The sequence below is a fragment of the Henckelia pumila genome, chromosome 2 (genome assembly GCF_033568475.1).
Source record: "Henckelia pumila isolate YLH828 chromosome 2, ASM3356847v2, whole genome shotgun sequence".
In the NCBI taxonomy this organism is placed as follows: Eukaryota; Viridiplantae; Streptophyta; class Magnoliopsida; order Lamiales; family Gesneriaceae; genus Henckelia; species Henckelia pumila.
Window position 1 is genome coordinate 149,270,430 of NC_133121.1, and position 20,910 is coordinate 149,291,339.

The window sequence follows — 20,910 nt, forward strand, 5'->3', positions numbered from 1 at the left end:
ATGATTATGATGTGTCAAAGTAATTTTTTATTTTTTTATTTTTGAAAGGAGAAACTACGCTTATTTCATTGAACTTTCTCAATTATAAATTCTTTGAATATTTTTGTCTCCTCTCAAATAATGTATATATACTTCATTTTATCACATAGTTTTTTTTAAATATATTAATTAACTACTCTTGAATTGTCATTTAGATTTACCTAATTTTTATGTCAAGTACTTATATAAATATTTTTGAAAATATTATGTACATTTGTTTTAATTACTTCATTTTTGCAAGTGTTTTCATTCAAAAATAGAAAATTCTGGCATTATCTACGCTATATAATTAAAATGGAGCAAAACTTTAGACTAAAGGTTACATTTTTAAAAAATATATATTATATTTCTTATATAAGCATAATATATTCTAGGGGAAAATGTTATTTTCTTGTAAGTTGGATTGTTTTGATTTTTTTGCATATAAATTGTTAAAGTTTGGATTCCATCCTATAAGATGTTTGTTTTTGTTTTGGATTTTTTGGTTACCAAAAATCACTAAATACACTAGAGATTACTTATTTGACACCGATGCTCTTTTATGTCTCTAATGTTATAAAAATAAAGCTTACGTTTCACATTAAAAAATTTACCTAAAGTACATTAATTTGTTACTTTTTTATTTTGGTCATTCATGTTTTCACATTTCAGTTTTAGTCTCGTGTGCTTTGATTTTTAGCTATTTTAGTCTATTTTCGTTGAAAATATTGGTGTTACATTGTACACGCTAGCTCCACATCAGCACTACATTGATGATGCATTAGCATCACATTCGAGAAATGACTAAAATTGCAAAAAAAAAAAAAAAAAAAAGGAAAAGATAGAAAACTAAAACCGAAATCTTACAACATAAAAGACCGAAATCACAAATTGGCAAATTTAAGGGATTAAAAATGCTAATTTTCCAAACAAAAATAAGGGAAACAACAAACTTTTTCCCTTCTATTTAGATGTTTTGAGGATCATTTTGCTTTATTTTCCTCTTTTTTACCCAGATAATTTTTAATGTGTGTAATATAAACTTTATTTCAACACATGTGCTATGTAAGAAACCATCGGTTTCAAATAAACCATATTCTATAGATTTAAAGGTTTCAGAAAAAAAAAAAAAAAGACAAAAAACTAGAAGTTATTTTATAAAAGTCATATTTTGACAAGCCACATAACTAAAAGCCAAAATATGTTAACTTACAAGACTAAAATTATAAATTTTTTATATCTTCTGTTTTTGAGTTTATTTCCTTTATGTTTAATTTTGAAACTTAATAAAGTGCCTATAATAAATATTATAGTTTTTCAGTTATTGTTTTATATCTTTTTGTTTAGTTTGAAAATAATGTTTATCACCATTGTCGATTATATATCTGTAATATTTATTAGATGTTAATAAACATATATATAATTCTAGGTTCATCACGTGCATCGCACGTCCACTTTCCAAGTTAGTAAAAAAATATAAAAAATATTACTAAATATAGTGTAAGTCTATAAATTTTAGACTAAAAAAAGTGGCGTAAATAATCGGAGGACATAGGGATTAATACATGTTAGTCAATTTTTTTTAAAAATATAAAAAATATTACTAAATATAGTGTAAGTTTATATATTTGAGATTTAAAAAAATGGCGTAAATAATCATCGGACATCGGGATTCATACATGTTAGTCAACTTTTTTAAAAAATAATAATAAATAAATAAATAAAGAAGCTTCGACTGGTCAACGGGTGTTGATGTTAACGAAGTCAACGGGTGGTGCTATCTATAATCTCTCTGCGTATTGAGAATTGAGAGAAGGGGAACAAGATTCAGAATTAATGGATCAAAGAAGTGGTTTGGAGATATGGGCATGTATGGGAGTGCTGTCCCCATTCCCATTTTACTTGTTTTTATGGGCCAAACCGCAGACTTGGGTGGATCTCTGTGGAAGAGTAGAGCGCGACCCCTGTAGAATCTTGGCATTGGTGTCGCACTTTCTCAAGTTGATCCAGTTCGCCACACTTTTTTCGGTCTCCACTTTTTCTTGGCCGCCGCCTCTGGTTTTTTGGCCCATTTTCATTTTTGGTCAATTTGCCAACTTCAGGTGAGCTAGCTAGCTATATATATATCCCACTTCTCTAAAATTGATGAGACAATATTCATTGAAACATGCATATATAAAACAGGATCTATCAGCAGCTGGGAGAATCTGGAATGTATTACGGCGAGCGGTTTGGGAAGCTCAATATTCCTTGGGCTAATGAAGCCCCATCCAGACTCGCAAACGTTCGATACGGTGGGAGCATCATGAATCTTGTTGCTTTACTCACTTGGGTTCCATCCCCATACATTGTCCTGTTGATTATAGTAATCGGATTTATGTGCCAGTTGGAAGCATTGGAGGATCCAACAACTCGCGCGATGCCGCCACCCAATCTCGAGTTCATTTAATAGATCCATGTAATATATACGATCGAGCTGTAAGAACTAGCATTCTTGAAATATATTTGATATATCCAAGAATTTTAGATATTCTCGATTTAAAAAAAAAAAAAGGTGGGATTTACTCTTTGAAAAAATCCAATTAAAAAGGTTAATTTTGAATACCCTTGTTATGAACTGCGATAGATTGAATGGTTCAGTGATTCTCTGCGTCCAAAACACATATTGAATGATATTTCTTACGACATCATAATCGATGATTTTGTTTCAAAAAAAGCTAAAATAGATGGTTGAATAATTTATTTTGAAAAATTATGTTAAATTTTTTTTCTGAAGTGTAGTTTATTGACTTAGACTTAGATATTTTGATTTAATTTGATTGTGATATTCAATCTTTTTATAATATATTTAACTTTCAAACTAATGCAAGAGGACACATTAACATTTAATAACTTACATTAACTTGAAAATGGAATATGTGCCCTCTCCGTTCAAGGGTGGCTATTGAACAGGACTCATATTTTAAACTCATCCAAGACATCATTTTTCTCACCATCGCCACTGGTTTTGTGGGCTTAAGAGTTGATTGGCTTTAATAATGCTACTTAATAATTTTATGGGCATAAACCCAACTTAAAATTTATTGCTAAAAACAACAGTTTTATTTCATCTTAAAGTTTATTTTATTATTTTGTATCAAAAAACTCAAATTATCAATTTGTTTAAAGAAACAAATGGGATTTAATTCAAATCTGAATATAGTGATATTTTTTAAAAAATATTAATCAGGTAAATGATGAAATACATTTAAAAATATTTAACGTAAAAAATTTTATTTAGCTATCCAAAATTAATTTAAATTGTTTGAACGTCACCGCTATTTTATTGAATACTTCGAACAATTTAAGATAAGAATTTACAGGGAACTACTCTTCTTTTGTTATCGTCATCTGATTTAGAATTTTTTATTTTTTATTACTAAAACAAATTAAATTTGTGATTAAATCATGCAAAATAAAATCATCACCTCATATCTTACTATCTTATTAAAGTAGAGACTCTCTAATTAACAAACTTTCAATTAATTGGTGAAGCTTGATTTAAAATTATCATTATATTATAACTTAATTTTCAATAAAACCAAAATTATTGAGCAAAATAGTTATTTTATACGGTTTCCTCTTTTATAGTCATTAAAAGCTCACTTTGTGCCCTTTGATATTATTTTATTTACAAAAATGACACTCACTTTATAAGATATATATATATATATATATATATATTGTGAATATTTGTTTAGGAAAACGTTATATTTTTATTATTTTTTAATTTTACAATTTATTATTTATTTTTTTCGTTAAAAAAACGAAATGTATGCATCGAAATATTATTAATAAGAAATTTAAGAATAAAATGTATTAAGATTAAATTAAGACATGCCTTTTTACTTAATGTAAGGTAAAGGCATATTGAGAATAAAAATAAATTTATGAAATTCTGGTGTTTTGCTTGTAGATCTATATATTTCAATAAGAAAGAAAAATAATATTTTTTTTAAAAAAAAAATTATGAGTTCTTTTATGAAGTTTCAAGAAGGCCAAGAGCTGTGCTGCGTATCTCAAACGTGTCCATCTAAAACTTTCTATATAGAAATTGCTATTTTATAAATACAGCAAAAAAGTTATAAAAAAGTATTTTGACATATTTATCTTATATATATATTTTAAAATTTTATAACTGTAAATCCTATATAAATTCTCTATTTATTTTTATTTCATTTTGATTCACTAAGTTTTTAAATTTTAGTTTTTAGTACAGTAAATAACTTTGATTTTCTTTTTGAACTTTTATTCATATTTTTTCGATTACGAAATATTTCAAAATATTAAGATAAGGTTTGGAAGAGTTTATAGGAACTATTTTTTAACTTTTTCTTAACAAAAAAATTAAAAATTTGTGAAATTTTGTTAAAAAAAAATTAAAAAATGGTGTAAAAACTCTCCCAAAATTAACCTAAGCATTGAAATTTCTGCATGTTCACAGTTTGATCAAAATAATAATACAAAAAATATAAATGTATATACCCAAATCAAATTTCGAGAATTGAAGGACCAAAAGTGCAAGCAAAAATCTGATTTTTGTGATTTTTTTTTTAAATTCTCATTTAACTTCGTTCGGCGATGATGAACAGACAGTAGCGACCATCTACGGTGAATCGGAAGAGCGCTGCGTCACAGTCATTCAAGAATGGGCATATGGGCATGTATGGGAGTTTTGTCTCCATTCCCATTTTACTTCTTTCTCTGGAAGAATCCGCAGACATGGGTGGATCTCTGCGGGAGGCAGCGTGATCCTTGTACAATCATGGCTTTGCTGTCGCATTTTCTCAAGTTAGTCCAGTTCGCGTCGCTTTACTCCGTCTCCACTTTTTCTTGGCCGCCACCTCTCTACTTTTGGCCCCTTTTCATCGTTGGCCAATTTCTCAACTTCAGGTGACCAATCTACAACTCGCAGTGCCTTTATGTAAATGAAACTTTATTGGGATTTTGACAGCAAAGAATGTTTCTTTGTCCATTGCTTTTGGGTTCTTTCTTCTTTTGGTGTTATGTCGTTGCAAAGTAGTTAATTTCTTTTTGACCCTTTTAAAATAAATATGGAATATATACATGTTTCTAAATTCCATGTATCAGTAGATGTACTTGGTCTATCTATATATATGTTGTTATAATTCATTTACATCTTATGAATTGTTATGTTTTTTTTTTCTTTTGTCCAAATGCATAATTTTTTTTAGTGCAAGTTAATGTGGATTGGACTTTGATAGGTGAATTGGCTATTGCAGATGAGTAATTACCTTTTCTGCTTTCGTGTGATCAAACTGTGGTGTTCTTCATATGTTAATGTAATCACATGATAAATTCTTTATTATTGACGAGTGATTCCGCCCCTGGGAATACGATCGTAGAAAGAAAGTTGTGTTGTTCCTTCAGCTCACCCTCTTTGTAAAGAATAGTTCAAGAACTGAAAGGAGGCAGGTTTTGTAATTTGCTAACTAGGACAGTGACTGATAGGACATTGATAATTTGGCAAAGAAAGTATAATCCCAAAGGTGAATTTAGAGTTGCAATCTCTGTTGGAAATGATCTTCTGTTAGATGGTTCTGTTTGCTGCTAAGAAAGGCATATTTTGATAATGAACTAGCATTTTGATATGTGCCTTCCATCTCAAGAATATGATGCCTCGATATTTTGAGGTTTTTGGTTTTTGTTTGTTTTGTATTGTTTGTTCAGCTTTGGTTCTTTTCTTTTCTTTCTTGTGGCATGAAGTCTTGGTACCGGAAGAAAGACTTTCTATGATATTTCTCTCTTTGTGGAACATGGTAGGGGGTAAAAAGCCAGAATGGATGTGGAACAATTAGAAAATGAAAGGGTGTGAAAAATTCTTTGAAGTAGAAATGAGGCGCAATGGAAACCTGATATAAGTTGAAAGAAGATGGTTTTCTTCCTTTTCATAATCGGCTTGAGTTCCAATTGGGGATTACTAAATCATCTCCCATTTTTATTGTGCCTTATTTGAAATTGAATTTTTATTGATCTCCACGTCAAGTTAACTTCATTGTATCATGATTTTCACCGTTAAACCATCTCAAGCATTCGATCTTAGTATTATCTTGGAAGTCTGTACCTCTTCAACTAGTTTAAAACCGGAATGATCAAGTACAGGACTGAAGATGTATTTTACATTACATTTCAAGTGTAACTATGTTATCTCCGTTTCCTGCTTCAAATACAGGGTTTATCAGCTGCTGGGAGAATCCGGGACCTATTATGGCGTACGTTTTGGAAAGAGTATTCCATGGGTTACTGAATTCCCATTCGGAGTGATCAAAGATCCTCAGTATGTTGGGAGCATCGTGAGTCTTGTTGCTTGCCTCGCTTGGGTTCCATTCATGTACATTGTCCTGTGGATTATAGGATATGTATTTATGATCATCGTGGAATCGAAGGAGGATCCAGCAACTCGCGCAAAGCCTATCTTGAGTTAGTAGCAAACCTATGTGGCCACACCAACCACTCTAATTATCAGAAATACCATTCTCTCATCTGGTAGCAATTGTGTGTGTTTACACAAATTTTCCAAGTTTTGTAGTCTGGTGCCCGCTTATGTGGAGCATTTTTTGTTGAGTCGTTTTGCATGTCTTGCCATTAAGAATGACCATTTCCAGAAGTTTTCTTGTTAATAATTTTGTTATGGTCAGTGTTGATTTATCTGTACCTAATACTAAAGCAACAAGGACGCAAGGGCAAAGAGAATGATCCTTTCTAACCTCCAGCAACTAAGATTATGGCATCAAATCATAATCACCCTTCTGCACTCCAAAGTATGTCAGTTTCAAATAGCACGAAAGATTATCCTAGAATACAATGCATGGAGAATATGATTCAGGCCATGCAAGTACAAGTATGAACAAGAACAGTCCCAAAAAATGGGATCAAGGTCGCTCTGTCTAATTCGTTCTAGAAGTCATGCAAGTACAAGTATGAATAAAATTGATCCCAAAATGATATCAAGGTAATAATGGAGCGATGTTAAAGTTATCTTACGATCTCCACTTGGTTGCACAAAGTAATTTTCTCGTAATAAACATGGTTGATCAATCCATTTTATGTGTTGAGGATTCACTCCTTTGTTATGCCCGAGCTGTTGCCAAGAGTAGGTTGTATATCATCGTGCTGTCCATCCTCAACATGAGCAACTCGAGCTTTGATGCCTTTTTCACCTTTCAAACTGACAGAAAAAAGGCTTTAGCCACATGAAGGGAATGGAAACTTACTTGGAAGTTCGGCAACGCAAGCATGCATTGGAATGGAAACATAAATGACTTCAATTTGCAAATATTTTCACCCAAATCAACATTTTGAGTTTATTGATCAGAAAGCAAGACCAACCTTTTAGACAAGGACTTTTTCGGTTTCTTGAATAGACCTGGCTTCCCTTTTGCTGTCTTCGATTTTTTGGCCCTGCTCCAGTGCATAAAACTCAACTGAAACACTTGACTCAATGATATATCATGGCCGAGGATGATACGAGAAATTGAACACATTTTAGTAAGAAAATAAAGCATTTCATCACTCTTTTTCTCAATTTACTTTCGCCAGTATCCGACAAATGAAAAAAGATCTTGGGCTTCATTGGAAAAGAAGAATATGAAGATTATAAACCGGTACCATCCTGAATATAATCATAGATGGATATCGAGGTGGTTTATGTGTTGAAGAGTATTTCAAAGAATTGATGGAGACATCGCCGGAAGTCAAAAGTACACACATTATTTATGAGCATCTTACTCGACATGTTCTTCAACAGAAGCAGGAGGATCGATTTCCTCTTCGCTGCAATCCTGGGTTTGATGATCAAATGCATCCAGAAAGGTGAGACAAACTAAATTATCACGCAAACTGAAGACAATAGGATGATCATCCGATAATCGACAAATCTAACCTGTTCCCAAACTTCTTTATCCATGTTCAGAATTTCAGTATCACCATCATCATATAAGACCTGTAAAAAAATATAGCCAATTAAATTGCTTGCTTGGAGATGGTAGGTAACAGCACAGGAATGGATTCAAAGAAGTTCAGTAAACTTCAACCGAGAGAATGAAACCAACAAGAAGACATATGGAAGAATCTAATCACCTCGTGCTTCTTTTTTAAAGAATCAAAAGATATAATAGTGCCTGAGTAATACCTGCATAAGTAGAACTTTGAATATGAGACGAGTTGTCTTGTTGAAACGCACAAAATTGAAAAAACATCGGAGTGCCTCTCTAATTTCAAATTTTTTTGGAAAAAGCTTGAGCAACCCAATATATACACTACTCAAGCTCAAGTTCGAATTTTTAGATGCTCAATTGAACTTAAGTTCACGCAATACATTTTCTTTATCAAGCAGAGTTCATGTAATGATCTACTCAAGAACATCTCGGCTCTTTCCTATACTAACGACGTAATTCAAATAAGTTTCAACAGTAATTATCGTTTTATTCACATTACCAATTATATTATTCTCATAGTCAATTTAAAATAAAGCAAAATGAAACAATTTCATGAATAATAATTGAAGTAACACATGAAGACACGACAATGGCTTTCGCCTTAGAATTTTCTAAGCCCGAGATGCTTTAAACTTCTTATTTATCATTCTTATTCATTACAATTACTATTTATTATTTTTGTTTTCAAATATTTTGGAAGGGTGAAAGGTTTGAAGATCCATAAGAAAATAGTTGAATGCTTTGTGAAAATGCAGTCATGAATATCTTCAGTACTTACATTTTATCCCTCGGCCACCAAACTAATACCCTCGAATTAACCAGATTCTCCCCATTAGTAAGTCCAGAACTTCTTGACCTCTGGATGAAAAGTCACCAATGGAGACAGTAAGCTACAATAACAATAAACTAAAACCGATGTATATTTCAAATAGATCGCACCCCATCCAAAATAATGATCAGAGTAGACGTTTAAACACTAAGTCAAATTTACATGATATATTAGAATAGAACGATTTGCTTGTTTTTCTCATTTTCCAGAGCCAAAATCACCGGTGCATTGGCACTGTGATCTTAAAAGCAGATGCAGAAGCTACTATCTATAAAATTATCACATTAAATAAATAAAAATGGAAGAACTTACTGGAGCAAGAGTCATCGACTCATCAAACAACCACCTAAGAATTCAATTACCTTGCCTAAGTCAATTGATGAATCCAGATTATTTGTCTGATTTGTCATCCTCCCTTTTTTCTTTCTAATACTTCCTTCCTTAACAGAATGACAAGGATCCTTGTCTCTCGTTCTCCAAGGAAGTTCATAACCTTCCTCCGGCTTGTGCAAAGAAGGCTTTCGGACCCTTTTTCGAACAGATGTCGCCTCTGCTTCTGATTGCAATATTTCCATGTCATTGACTACTTCATTTGCAACAACAGATTTTGCCATATGACTTTTGTGCCGACGGACCTTTGATGTTCCCAGTGAACTTTCACCATCCAAAATTTTTCCATCACGATTCTTGACATGTGGAGTGCAATCTTCTGGATCAGCTTTGGCGAGCCCATTTAACTTGGATATCATAACAGTTGATGAAACTTCTTTTGCCACCTAAGTCACACAAGAAACATATTAGAGAAACTGAATAAATCTATCTTTTTCTGCATAGAAGTAGATTGAACAAGGAAAAATGAGCTCTAAAATCATTCAGCACAATAATGAGCTGATAAAGCTGAAACCAACCAGACAATCTAGAATGGTTAAAACATCATGCTACATACATTTTCTTCCACATTTATTAGATTTGGTTACTTCGATGGCAACATTTTTCCTTACCTGCGACGACCATCTACTACAAGATTAATTAACAGTCAACAGATACATGCAAATATCATGTTACCATGCATAGTAGATAGCACAAATCTCTTTTGCCTGACTATTTTAGGAATTGCATATAAACTAATAGCGTATGATTCAATTTCGAAAAACAATAGTCCTTTCTAGTTTCACTGAGAAGCATGGTTCGCTGCCGCAGCCATTCCAAAAGAGTCTCGACAGCTACCGATACAAAGATGCAGGTTGTTAAGAGTGAATCACTATGACCTGGTTTGACCGAAAATCATTGATTTTTAACCTAGAACACGTAAGTCTCTTTTGCCTGACTAGTTTATGAATTTCATTTGAACTGATAGTTGTATGATCAAACAATTGTCCTTTCTAGTTTCACAAAGAAGCATGTTTCATTGTAGCAGCTGCAAATCTATGGAAACGGTCGTTCTAGAAAGGTTTCGGCTCCTACTGATACAAAGTTCCATGTTGTGAACCAGTGAGCTACTATAATGGCATGTTTTACAGAGAAATCACTGGCTTTTCATCAATATGGAATGGGAATGGCCCTCTCGGTTATCGCAGAAGGGTTATTGAATTTTTTCCCAAAATTTTCCGATGTTTTACGTTAATGCTTTTCCAAAACAATAACAAACTTCCTATATATACATATACATTCTAGGAAAGAGCACGTGTGATGTACTTGAAAACTTTATAATTAAATATAAGTTTATTAATATCTAATACATAATAGAGAAAAGATGTTTGATTGACAATATTAATTAAAACAATATGATTAATTAACGGTGGGGTAATAAAGTAGAAATGAAGGGTACAAAAGAAAATTTACAATTCAAAGTGGTATATTTATATGTAAAAAAAATAAGTATGTTAGATATATATATATACTTAAACATCTGCACCAATCATCAAGATCATTTCATGAAATGCCGTTGGAATTGAAACAATAGCCTCCGTAAACCTTTTCGGCAAACCAAGCCAATGTGTCTTTTTGCTTTTGCGCCGGTCATCGAGATCATTTCATGAAATGTCGATAGAATTGAAACAGTAGCTTCCGTGACAGTTTCAGCAAACCATGCTAAGAAGACTTTTTTTTTCGAGCCGAATTGGAGCCCAAATTACATTCTTCGGTAGTTCGCAAGCCCTGATATTTTATTAATATAATATAAATATATAAAATACATAGATTTCGAGCCTTTCGAGTTTTTATTTTCGAGCATAGTTCAAATAGCTCACGAACATGTTCGAATATTTCGAGCCAAACTCGAACCCTAGTTCATATTCGAACCGAACTGGAATGAAAATTTTAAATTTTTTGAGTTTCAAATCGAGCTCGAGCTCAAATATATCTATTTCGAGCCTTAAATTTGTTATCATATTTGGCTCGATTAGATTCGTTTATCCCTTAATCTAGTACCTTGTCGTATCAATTTCCGTTTTATACTTGAAATCGATGAACAATACATGTAATTTGCTCATAAATGTATAAGCATTGGATTTTGTTAGTAAAGTGAAGGAACAAACTTACCTTTTCACTTGATTTAACCGATCCAAAATTGGGGTGTTCAATATATAGTTGCCACCACTCAAAACACTTATATGCCTTTCTCATTGTACCCTTGTAACACACTATATCAATAATATTGAAGATCAATTGAAAATTGATCTATATTTCATATATAAATTATTTGCATAAATTGCAATTGCCTTGATTATAGAGGTGTATGACTTAATTCGAGCTCAATCGAGTTTAAGATTTTTGAATGAGAGCTCGTGAGTTCAAGATTTTTAATGAGTTCGAACTCAAGCGCAACACTAACTATTCATGAGCTCATGAGACAACGCTCGGAATTAAATATTTTTTACACACATAATATAAGCAGTTGAGTTCAACCTATCCTTACGACATTGTCTTCAACGCACATCCAACAATCAACATTATTCTTACATGGGTCAATGAATTTTTTTGTAGACTTCACGTGTAAGAATGAACGGGCTTGGCAGAATCAGCGATACCGGCGTATTACCCCAAGACTAGCATCAACCAATTTTATCATAGACAATATTCCTAGGGGTGTGTTTGATGTGTAAGATTGGATTAATAATCCAATCTTATCTTATGTTTGGTTTGAATAATTATTTATCCTACATCAACCAAATCATTAATTATTTATCTCACATCAATCGTATCATTAATACAAAATTACAATATTACCCCCACATATCTTCTTTATTTATATTTATTAATCCTTAAAAAGGTTAAAAATGGAATTTACTATTTTATCTTAAATTTAATCATTCAAACCAAACATATTGTTATTTATCAATTACTATTCAACATCCAATTCAAACATACTAATAACCGTACAATTTTTATAATATCTATCTTATCTATCAAACCAAACGAACCCCTATTGATTGTTTAAGTGAAGCTTATGAATGAGCTTATCATATCAGGCTTGTGAACTAAACTTGTTATTCGACCATACACACATATATTTGAAAGATTTCGTAAGTTGAGATTGTGAGCCAGCTTACAAGCTCGAGCTCAAGCTTCTCTAATTTTGCGCTCGTTAAACTCAAGTTCAAGCTCGACTAATTTACACCCCAAATCTTGATCTTCTGTATTTGTATACTAGATAAAATTTGTCAATCAAAGAAGGTATTTCCCTACAGAGTTTTTAATTCTCGTAGGAATAAGTTATTTTGCACAACAAATTTATATATTATATTCTTTTTTCAAAAATAACATAAATAAAAGTTAACAAAAATATTATTTTAATAACTTTTATATTGATGTTTTGATATGCATACTGATAGACTGATCAGCACGAATTTTATAGAGATTTTAGGGATTTATTTTGCCGTACTCATGTTTACTTCTTGTTCTTATTCCGTATTTACACTTTTTCATTTCATTTCAATTCAATACCACATAGGAAAGACTTCGAAGAGTGTGGAAAGAGCAGACACCGCAATGAATCTCGCTATTTAAGTAAAGAATTGGTGAAGAGTATTAACTTATTTTCTAAGGTGATTTTGCCATTTTGCTATACTCCAAGGGCAACAAAAAAATTAAAAATAAGAAAATAAAATAAGGAGGAAAATTTTCTAAAACAACCTTGAACACTCACAAGTGGAGTTTTCAACTTTGAAAAAGAACTTAGAATTTTTGGCAACATTTTCAATCACTCTTTAGACAATGGCTAGGGTTTGAAGCTTTTCGAGAGGAGATTGCGAATTCGAGCAAGAAAGCGCGTCTAATCGCTGATATTTCTCTTATTTCTTGTTATTATGTTTCTGAATTTAAATATTAGAATTTTCTTTTGTTTTAAATTTATAGAATAGAATTTTGTAGATTAAGGACTCGATAGGGCCGTGACAAGTTATTTTTTTATGTTTGAGCTTCATTTGATTTTAGTGTTGATTCAATTCATTAACTGAGATGTCATTTATCATGTTTCTGTTTAATTTGGCCAACTAAATTGCATAACTTGTTTAATCTAAAACTGAGGTGAGAGATAAATTTTAGTTTCACTATATCAATCAACATATAGTAAAATTTACTATGAATGTATTCAATTTCTATATGCGACTTTAGGTTACAAAACTAAAATTTCATAGTGATTACGCGGTTAAATTCATTTAGGAATAATTGGATTGTTAGAGTTAATTATGTTCATTAATTCGAGAGATTGTTTAATAATAAATTTGGGAATTGCATCGTGAATTGGGTAATTAATTAATAAATTTAAATTTGACACGGATATACCTTGGCTCGGTATCGTTGAATGTCCCTCTAAGTATTCTCTTGTCGTTAGTTTTTGAGTTCTTGCATTAGTTTGCATTAGTTGATTTATTTTAGTTTGGTTCATTTAATTTTATTCTAAACAATAAGATCTCACCTTGCTTAAACAATATATATTCTAGTGCTCAGATATTGATCTCTATGGAAATGATACTTAGACTCACGTCCATTTACTATAACTTTACCTAAACCACTTCATAGTTTTCCCAACCGAGAACATCGAGCAAATATGTTGCGCTTATTTAATTTGCTAGTCATACAGAACGACCAAATCATCTAACAACCTTCTCTCATTCATTCTCATGCCTTTGTTTTCCTCCAATTTCCACCTCTTGATCATGAGATCCTCAGCCAACCTTTCCACAAATGAGCAAATGTTTGTTCCTTACAAATCCAAGTCTGCGTCACACTACACAACTTTACATGTGCTCTCGCTTTCCTCATCCCTAGTTATTCTGACAAAGGAGTATGTATACTTGATTATGTAGTTGAAGAACTTATATTCGAAGCAAAAACCCTAGGAGACAAATAAACAAGACATCAAAGTCCACTTTAAAGTTCAAGTTTAGTTGTTGTACGAAGCATTGCCCGCAGGACCCCTACCAGTGAACGGGAAGTTGTAACCTTCTCCTCCACCAAGCTCTGATACTAAATATATAAAGATCGCATTTTCTAACACTTATCTCTCAATTATCCTAAATTCTTTGCTTTTTACCTCTTGATGACCCAATCTCCGCAAATTGCCGCTAATGATTGTGCATTTATTTCCCACAAACCATCATCATATCCAGCTTTGTTGTCCAACAAAGGTACATGTGTGTCACATTTATGGAGTTTAGAAACTAATATTTAGAAGTAAAATTTCAGGAGACAAAGCAATGCGTAGAACCACCAAACTTTCTAATTAAATGTCCCAGTAAAATAGAAGTAGTCTAGAAAAATAAACTAAAAATGGTCATATATGAAATTATGACTTGAATCAAGTCATAATAAGCATGTCCAACTATCTCAAATTTCTCTACATCACTCAATCTGAAATGTGTTTCACCCAGCTTTATTTTCATTTGCCTAAGCATCTTCGACTTCAAAGTTGACTTGTCTCTCGCTTTTCCATGTCCTCAACTAGCACTTTACTCTTATGGCCCATGATTTAACTTTTAAGACCCCTAATCATGAGTAAACCTAGTTCAAGGAAAATGTTATCACCGCTCACATTGACAACAACCTTGTTATGTACTCGCTCTTTGCCTTCACTGACTGGAATGGCATGCTATTCCATTCAACTTAATAACTACTGCATCCACATGAAAGCGGTAATGACAGGATTTATATAGCTAACCAAGTTTGAATTCTGGTATGAGGCAGAGCAATCGGTATCTGTATCATAATAAATAGTGAGTACAGTCAAAATTTTAACAGTCTTGATGAGGTGGTTGAAGTGATTGTGGTCAATGACAGGGCGTGCCATTTCTTATCACAATCTTCACTAATGCATTTTAACCATCAAGAAATGTAAATCCATCCAAATCATCCACCAACAAGTTTCTGCTCATGGAAAGCCATCAGTCTATGGCCTTCATGAATTTCATTCCAAAGTTCAAAATTTTGCATTAGAGAAAGCGAGTAGCACCGGAGGTAAAACAGTAGATGATAAACCCATAAACATGGTCAAGGCAATGCAAGACTAGAACACTTGCAAGGTTATCGCAAATTGGTCAGGGCCAAAGAGAAAAAGAGGTAAGTGATGGGAGAATTTCCAGCAAATTATGACAGCGGAGATGACCGTAAACAACTCTGCAACTGAAAGACCTGAAGCTATAGCATTAGAAAATCGTATTGATTGTGCTCCCCATTACTTTCATTTCTCTTTAAACATTTTCTTTAGTATTTCCTTAAATGGGTCATTTGGTCTTGCCCCTAGAAACCTGCCCCCGTTCCAAAAAAAAAATAAACAGATTGTTCGCGTCTATACTAAAAACTACTGTTAGCATTTCGGGTAATTTATGGAGGAATATTTGGAAGTTGGAGAGATTTCCTCAACTGCGGTGTACACAAGGATGTTCCCTTGGGTACCATGACAACAGTGTCCGCTAATGTTGCCAAGAAAAAGTAAACAATTCAGAACACTTAACTGCTTACTTACTTGTCTTTGCAGCTCAAGGGAATGTGTTAGGTTATAAACTCATGAGGGGTCCATCCCAAAAGACTTGCCTATTGGGATTTGGGTGCAGTTACCTCAAGGGTTTATAACTCACTCTTTGTTAGTTTTATTATTCAATGTGGGATAATTGTAACATTGCCGAACCCTTGAGAAGCCGACGTCCGCGACGGCCTACTCTAGACGGCTTTCGCTCATCTTTCAGTATTCAGTGCATGCATCCATACACCTTCATCCGGCCTATAATTTTTCCAATTATCGACACTGATCCGATGATAGCCCTTTCCTAGATCGCCTCTTCCGCTACGCCGACTCTCAACGAGAGCACCAATGTTAGGTTATAAACCATTGAGGTGTTCATCCCAAAAGGCTCGCCTATTGGGTGGGGTTACCTCAAGGGTTTATAATTCACTCTTTGTTAGTTTTATTATTCAATGTGAGACAATTGTAACAGAATGAGTCGCTTCGACCTTGAAGGGCTAATACCTTAGGAGCTAGCGGACATTTCAATAACTGGGATAATGCTTTTAACCTCAGTCAAGCTTGTTTAACCCAATCACAACCATAATATAGAACATAGATAACTAATTCTCCAAAAATTTGATTAAAACTTGACAGCAAAGCATCTAAGTTTGAGACGAGAAACATTTAAGGCATCAAAGAAGATTCAAAAGCCACACATAGTATCTTTCATACAATAATGTGATTATATATCATGCAACAATATTTTAACAATCTATCATGCTAGTCCAATATCTATTCTCCAATGAATGGTATTCCCATGTAAATGCCAATGCAAAGGAACAAAGCACCATTTGAATGTCAGAATACCATTTAGAAGGAACGAACCATGTTTTCCGTACTGGAAGGATCCTTGCATATAGAAGCAACTATTTCAGCATAATCGGTAACATCCAGGTTCAATGACTTCACCATTTCTCTCAGAAAGGGCTGGAGTTTGGTCGAGCAATTTTTGAAGACTGTGTTTCCCAAATCCCAGGAAATTTGTGAAATATTCTGAACCAAGAAACCTCTATTTTATAATTGGTAAAAGGAATGATATCAACAAATTGCAGAGCAAAATAATTGCATTTAAATCATAGACAGAATCTTTACCTTATTATCCATTTTGACGCTGTCCAGAAGAGGCTTCAGGAGTTCAGATGAGATTTCATCACTTTCTTGTATCACCAAGGTCATTGTCGTTTCCATGTATTTGAAGATGTCAGTTGGGTGGTTAGGCCTTCAAGAAAATGAAACCCTCATTGATAGGCGTTAATACTGAATGCAGTTACAAAAGTGCAATGCAAACAAGCCTTAGGAAATCAGCCAGCATATTAGTAAAATGGATAAATTCCAATTCTTTTAAGCTATAGCAGAATGCAGACCATTCTTGCGGGCATACCTAATAGTATTGAAAAACAGTTGGAACATCTCAACAATAAGTTCATGGCATTCCATGTCCAGAAGAATCAGGCACGATCTCACTGTTGCCAGTGTTTCAAGAATATTCAGAGCTCTGAGATATTTGGTACCAGACCCAGAAGGCAAATGCTTCAAAGCATTCACACATAATTTAAAAAATTCCTGTCACAAGTAACCACACTCTAATGTATCAAGATACGTGAATTGTGTTTGTTAAAAAAGGAAAACGAAAGAGGAACATATGGCACATGTTCAAGATATTACAAAAGAGAAAAAATCAAGGATTTAACTACCTTCATGTAAAACTCACAGCAAGCAAATTTAGGAGCAGTGATTCTTGTAAACTCAATAAAACAAGAAGCAACTGCAACTTGGACATTTTCATCAGTGTGCCGCAATAGTTTATTGGAGACAAGTGCCTTCAGCAATGGTAACAGCGCCAATCTCATATATTCCTGAGGGTCTTGCCATATCTGGAGCAAAATGATCTCTGCTTTCTGAGGGAAATCCAAAAACCAAAAAGTGGTATTCACTATCGGCAAATGATTTCGAGACAACAATGGAGTTATGGTGAAACTATTAAAAACTGAAGGGAGAGGGGAAAAAAATCCAGAAAGGAAACAGTTGGGATTAGGAATCATGTGTTCCTCTTCCAGAAATGTGAAAGAATTACTTTAGCTGCATTCAAAATGACTTTGCATTCCGCAGAAATGATAGACCCAAAAATAAGTAGAAAGTCAACTTCATGACCTGTATAACAAGGTTTCATAAGCAAGTGTTCAGTTTCCCCACTCATCACATGTTGATGCAAGAAGAGTAGAGGAGGATAAAAGAATTTTGAGTTTTCAACAGATAGGCAGCTGAAAATTAAGAATACTCTATAAAAGGCCCAGTGACGATCAACTTGCAAAATTATTGTGCATACCAACAGACTCAAGTGTCCGCAAAACACCACATAGAACATAGACAAACACGGAATGACACATTAATTCCAGTTGTTGAGGTGCAATAATTGTATGTGCTGGTATAGCATTGAACCATGACACTTGGGTTGCTGTGCGGTTTAAAATATTTAAGTTGCACAGTCACCGCCACTTATAGCTTTTGGTAAAGCGACAAGCGCTCAGTCCTCTACCAGTCTTTCCATAAAAGATTGACAGAATTCCCCGAGTGCAGCAACTATATCATCTTAACCAAATGGAAAAGGATAGGACTATATGAACACAACAATTCCCTTCACAAGTTCTCATCAACAAGCCAAAAACCATGAGAAGGAACAGGAAAGCAAAAGGTTGACCACAAGTCATAACTTTGATAAAACCAATAACAATGCCAAGCTTAATGTCATGTAAATTTTAAGATATCAGTGGACTCAAAAATTTTCCACCCTTTCAAGTAAAACTTTGCGCGGATCACAGACAGAATTAAGTAGTTCAAGACTCACTCTGATCATAACATTGCATTATTGAATCAGGAAAAAAAATTAGCCGAAACTGATTATCCAATCAACATGTTGTTGATCTGTATAAAGCTGTCCAGCGACTCGATCTTGCACTGGGATGGATCTTAACAGAATTGACAGTCATTTGGCAGCATAGACATTCAACAGAAAAGGGTCTTCAGGCCACCGTATGAAATTTCTAAATCATGGAATCAAAGACAAATGCACCAACAGTTTGAGAGCATGTGAACAAGTATTAAGTTAACTTTTTTGCACATAAAAGACATTCAAGACACTGGCCCCCAGTTTAAGTCGGTAAAAATGGAATCTTTACAGATATTTACACGCACACAAATGAGAAATGCAAAAGGTTGAAGAATTTTTTACCATAAGAAGAGCGAGTTGCTCATCAATGGCGGAAGGCAGGGCAAGGAGCTTATTCCCCAGAACACGTATATCTTCCGCAAACTGTTTCTGCACAGCATCATCATAAGTAGAAGAACCCATTTTCCAATTCACCTGCTAGACAAAAAACAAAGAAGAAAAACACTCAACAATCCAAAGCAAAGCAAGTCCACCAGCACCAGCATCACATACAAAAAAAAAAAAAAAAAAAAAAAAAAAACCACCTCATAAACACTAAAGAAATCAAGAAAACACACCTCAATTCAGTTTCTAATGAAAAATGCAAACCCGGAAACAGCCAAAATGCTGATGATACACGAAGGGGTGGAGTAAAATAGGGATCTTTTGCAAAATGTCTTGCATGCAGACCCTCTACTCGGATTTTGCCCCATTTAATGAATTTCCACAATTCTACGAATTTGAAATCCGCTGACCGATACGCAGATTATGTTTCCTACTCGGCTGGATGATTATTTCCAACAGATTTTGTGAGATTAATGATGCAAAAATATACACTTGGAGTGTACTTTCCATTGACATTTCTCAACTTTTTGACGCTTTATGCTGACTGAGAAGAAACCTTGAACATACTTGTGTCCTACGAGGCTGAAATGACATTACTGCCCTTGAGGTTTTGCGAAAGAGTCCCTACTTGTGGGGGGTAATTTCGTACTTGTGATCAGGTTTTTTATGTTTAATTAATTTGCATGAATTAATATATGATTCTCAACATCTACCAGAAATAAATGAATATATAAATATAACAAGATTACAGATTATGTGGGACAGCAAATGCAATTTAATGCAACAAGATTATGGACTTTCTCAAATTTTGACTAATATTTCAAATTTGGTAGCAGAAATTATACAAAATTTATACATTTATTGTGTGTCAAAAATCACTAGTAGATTTCATAATTTCGTTCTTTAAAGAGGGCGGCATTTCTCAAAATATTTTTATACTCTTATTTTTCTAATAATAATAATAAATTAAAATTTTAAACTCTAAATTAGTTTTCAAAAAAATTTATTCCAATATATTTAGACTCTGCAGATAAATTTGTACCTTGTATTAAATTTTAAGTAAAATACTAATATATTCATTATTTTTTAAAAGAGAGATAGTAATTAATTTTAATGTGTAAAGAATACCAATATACTTCATTATTTCAAGGTGACCAATAAAATTTTTTAATTTCGAATATTCTCTCTCAATTTATTCCTAAATTTATTTTTTGTTATTCTGACCACACTGATCGGACTGATCTTCTTGTTTATCTTTACTTTTTTCATATTCTCTTTATTTAGCAACGGAACTTATATATCTACACTATATTATAAATTTCATTCCGTGTGCTTATTTGTAATTTTAGTATATCTCCCAATTTTTTTTTATTTTTTTCACTAACTAATTCTATAAGAGAAGATAGATAATTTTTATACTCCGTACTCTATCGTTTAATTTTAAAAAAAAATCATAGCTTTATCAAATTTGTAAAAATATATATTTTGTAAAAAAGCCATAAGCCTAACATAATCTTTCAATATATGTTAATTGGATGATGCTACATGTACACAAAAAATTACACGTTGGGTTACACGTTGCACTTAAAATTATATAAATATTTTTATTGTATTTTGGAAATAGTTTTTTCAATTAAAATAGAATGATAATTTTGTAATTTTATGTGTAATGTATAATCCAACTCAATGTATACATGTAGCATTTCTCATGTTTAATAACCCAATAATAATTATATATAAATATAGACAAAAGGAAAAGGTGTAGTTGGCGGGAAAAGTAGCATTTCCTCTC

General features: G+C 33.0%; 2 protein-coding genes across 2 annotated transcripts; one reads left to right on the forward strand and one right to left on the reverse strand.

Moving 5' to 3' along the window:
* Window positions 1-1,808: 1,808 nt before the first annotated feature.
* Window positions 1,809-6,685, forward strand: LOC140883712 (uncharacterized). The gene is made up of 4 exons (XM_073290282.1): window positions 1,809-2,120; window positions 2,203-2,442; window positions 4,705-4,950; window positions 6,251-6,685. Exons 1-4 carry the CDS (start codon window positions 1,855-1,857, stop codon window positions 6,501-6,503), a joined length of 1,005 nt encoding a protein of 334 aa, XP_073146383.1. The 5' UTR covers window positions 1,809-1,854; the 3' UTR covers window positions 6,504-6,685.
* A 133-nt stretch (window positions 6,686-6,818) lies between these two features.
* Window positions 6,819-19,620, reverse strand: LOC140884635 (sister chromatid cohesion protein PDS5 homolog C-like). Its single transcript, XM_073291454.1, has 13 exons — window positions 19,352-19,620; window positions 19,077-19,208; window positions 17,542-17,745; window positions 17,229-17,410; window positions 16,940-17,066; window positions 16,673-16,840; window positions 9,207-9,620; window positions 8,794-8,873; window positions 8,158-8,209; window positions 7,961-8,020; window positions 7,807-7,859; window positions 7,408-7,479; window positions 6,819-7,246 (listed from the first exon to the last, which is right to left on the reverse strand). Exons 2-13 carry the CDS (start codon window positions 19,194-19,196, stop codon window positions 7,138-7,140), a joined length of 1,641 nt encoding a protein of 546 aa, XP_073147555.1. The 5' UTR covers window positions 19,197-19,208; window positions 19,352-19,620; the 3' UTR covers window positions 6,819-7,137.
* Between the last annotated feature and the right edge of the window lie 1,290 nt (window positions 19,621-20,910).

What these genes read in the sequence shown, in the direction of transcription:
- LOC140884635 (XM_073291454.1), bottom strand. Translation starts at nt 19,196, where the DNA reads ATGGGTTCTTCTACTTATGATGATGCTGTGCAGAAACAGTTTGCGGAA. An exon ending in CTGTTTTTCAATACTATTAG is followed by an intron (nt 17,067 to 17,228) that starts GTATGCCCGCAA and finishes ATTTTCTTGAAG; the next exon opens with GCCTAACCACCCAACTGACA. An exon ending in TCTGTTGAAGAACATGTCGA is followed by an intron (nt 7,480 to 7,806) that starts GTAAGATGCTCA and finishes GCACTGGAGCAG; the next exon opens with GGCCAAAAAATCGAAGACAG.
- LOC140883712 (XM_073290282.1), top strand. Translation starts at nt 1,855, where the DNA reads ATGGATCAAAGAAGTGGTTTGGAGATATGGGCATGTATGGGAGTGCTG. An exon ending in GGTCAATTTGCCAACTTCAG is followed by an intron (nt 2,121 to 2,202) that starts GTGAGCTAGCTA and finishes TATATAAAACAG; the next exon opens with GATCTATCAGCAGCTGGGAG. An exon ending in CCAACAACTCGCGCGATGCC is followed by an intron (nt 2,443 to 4,704) that starts GCCACCCAATCT and finishes CAGTCATTCAAG; the next exon opens with AATGGGCATATGGGCATGTA.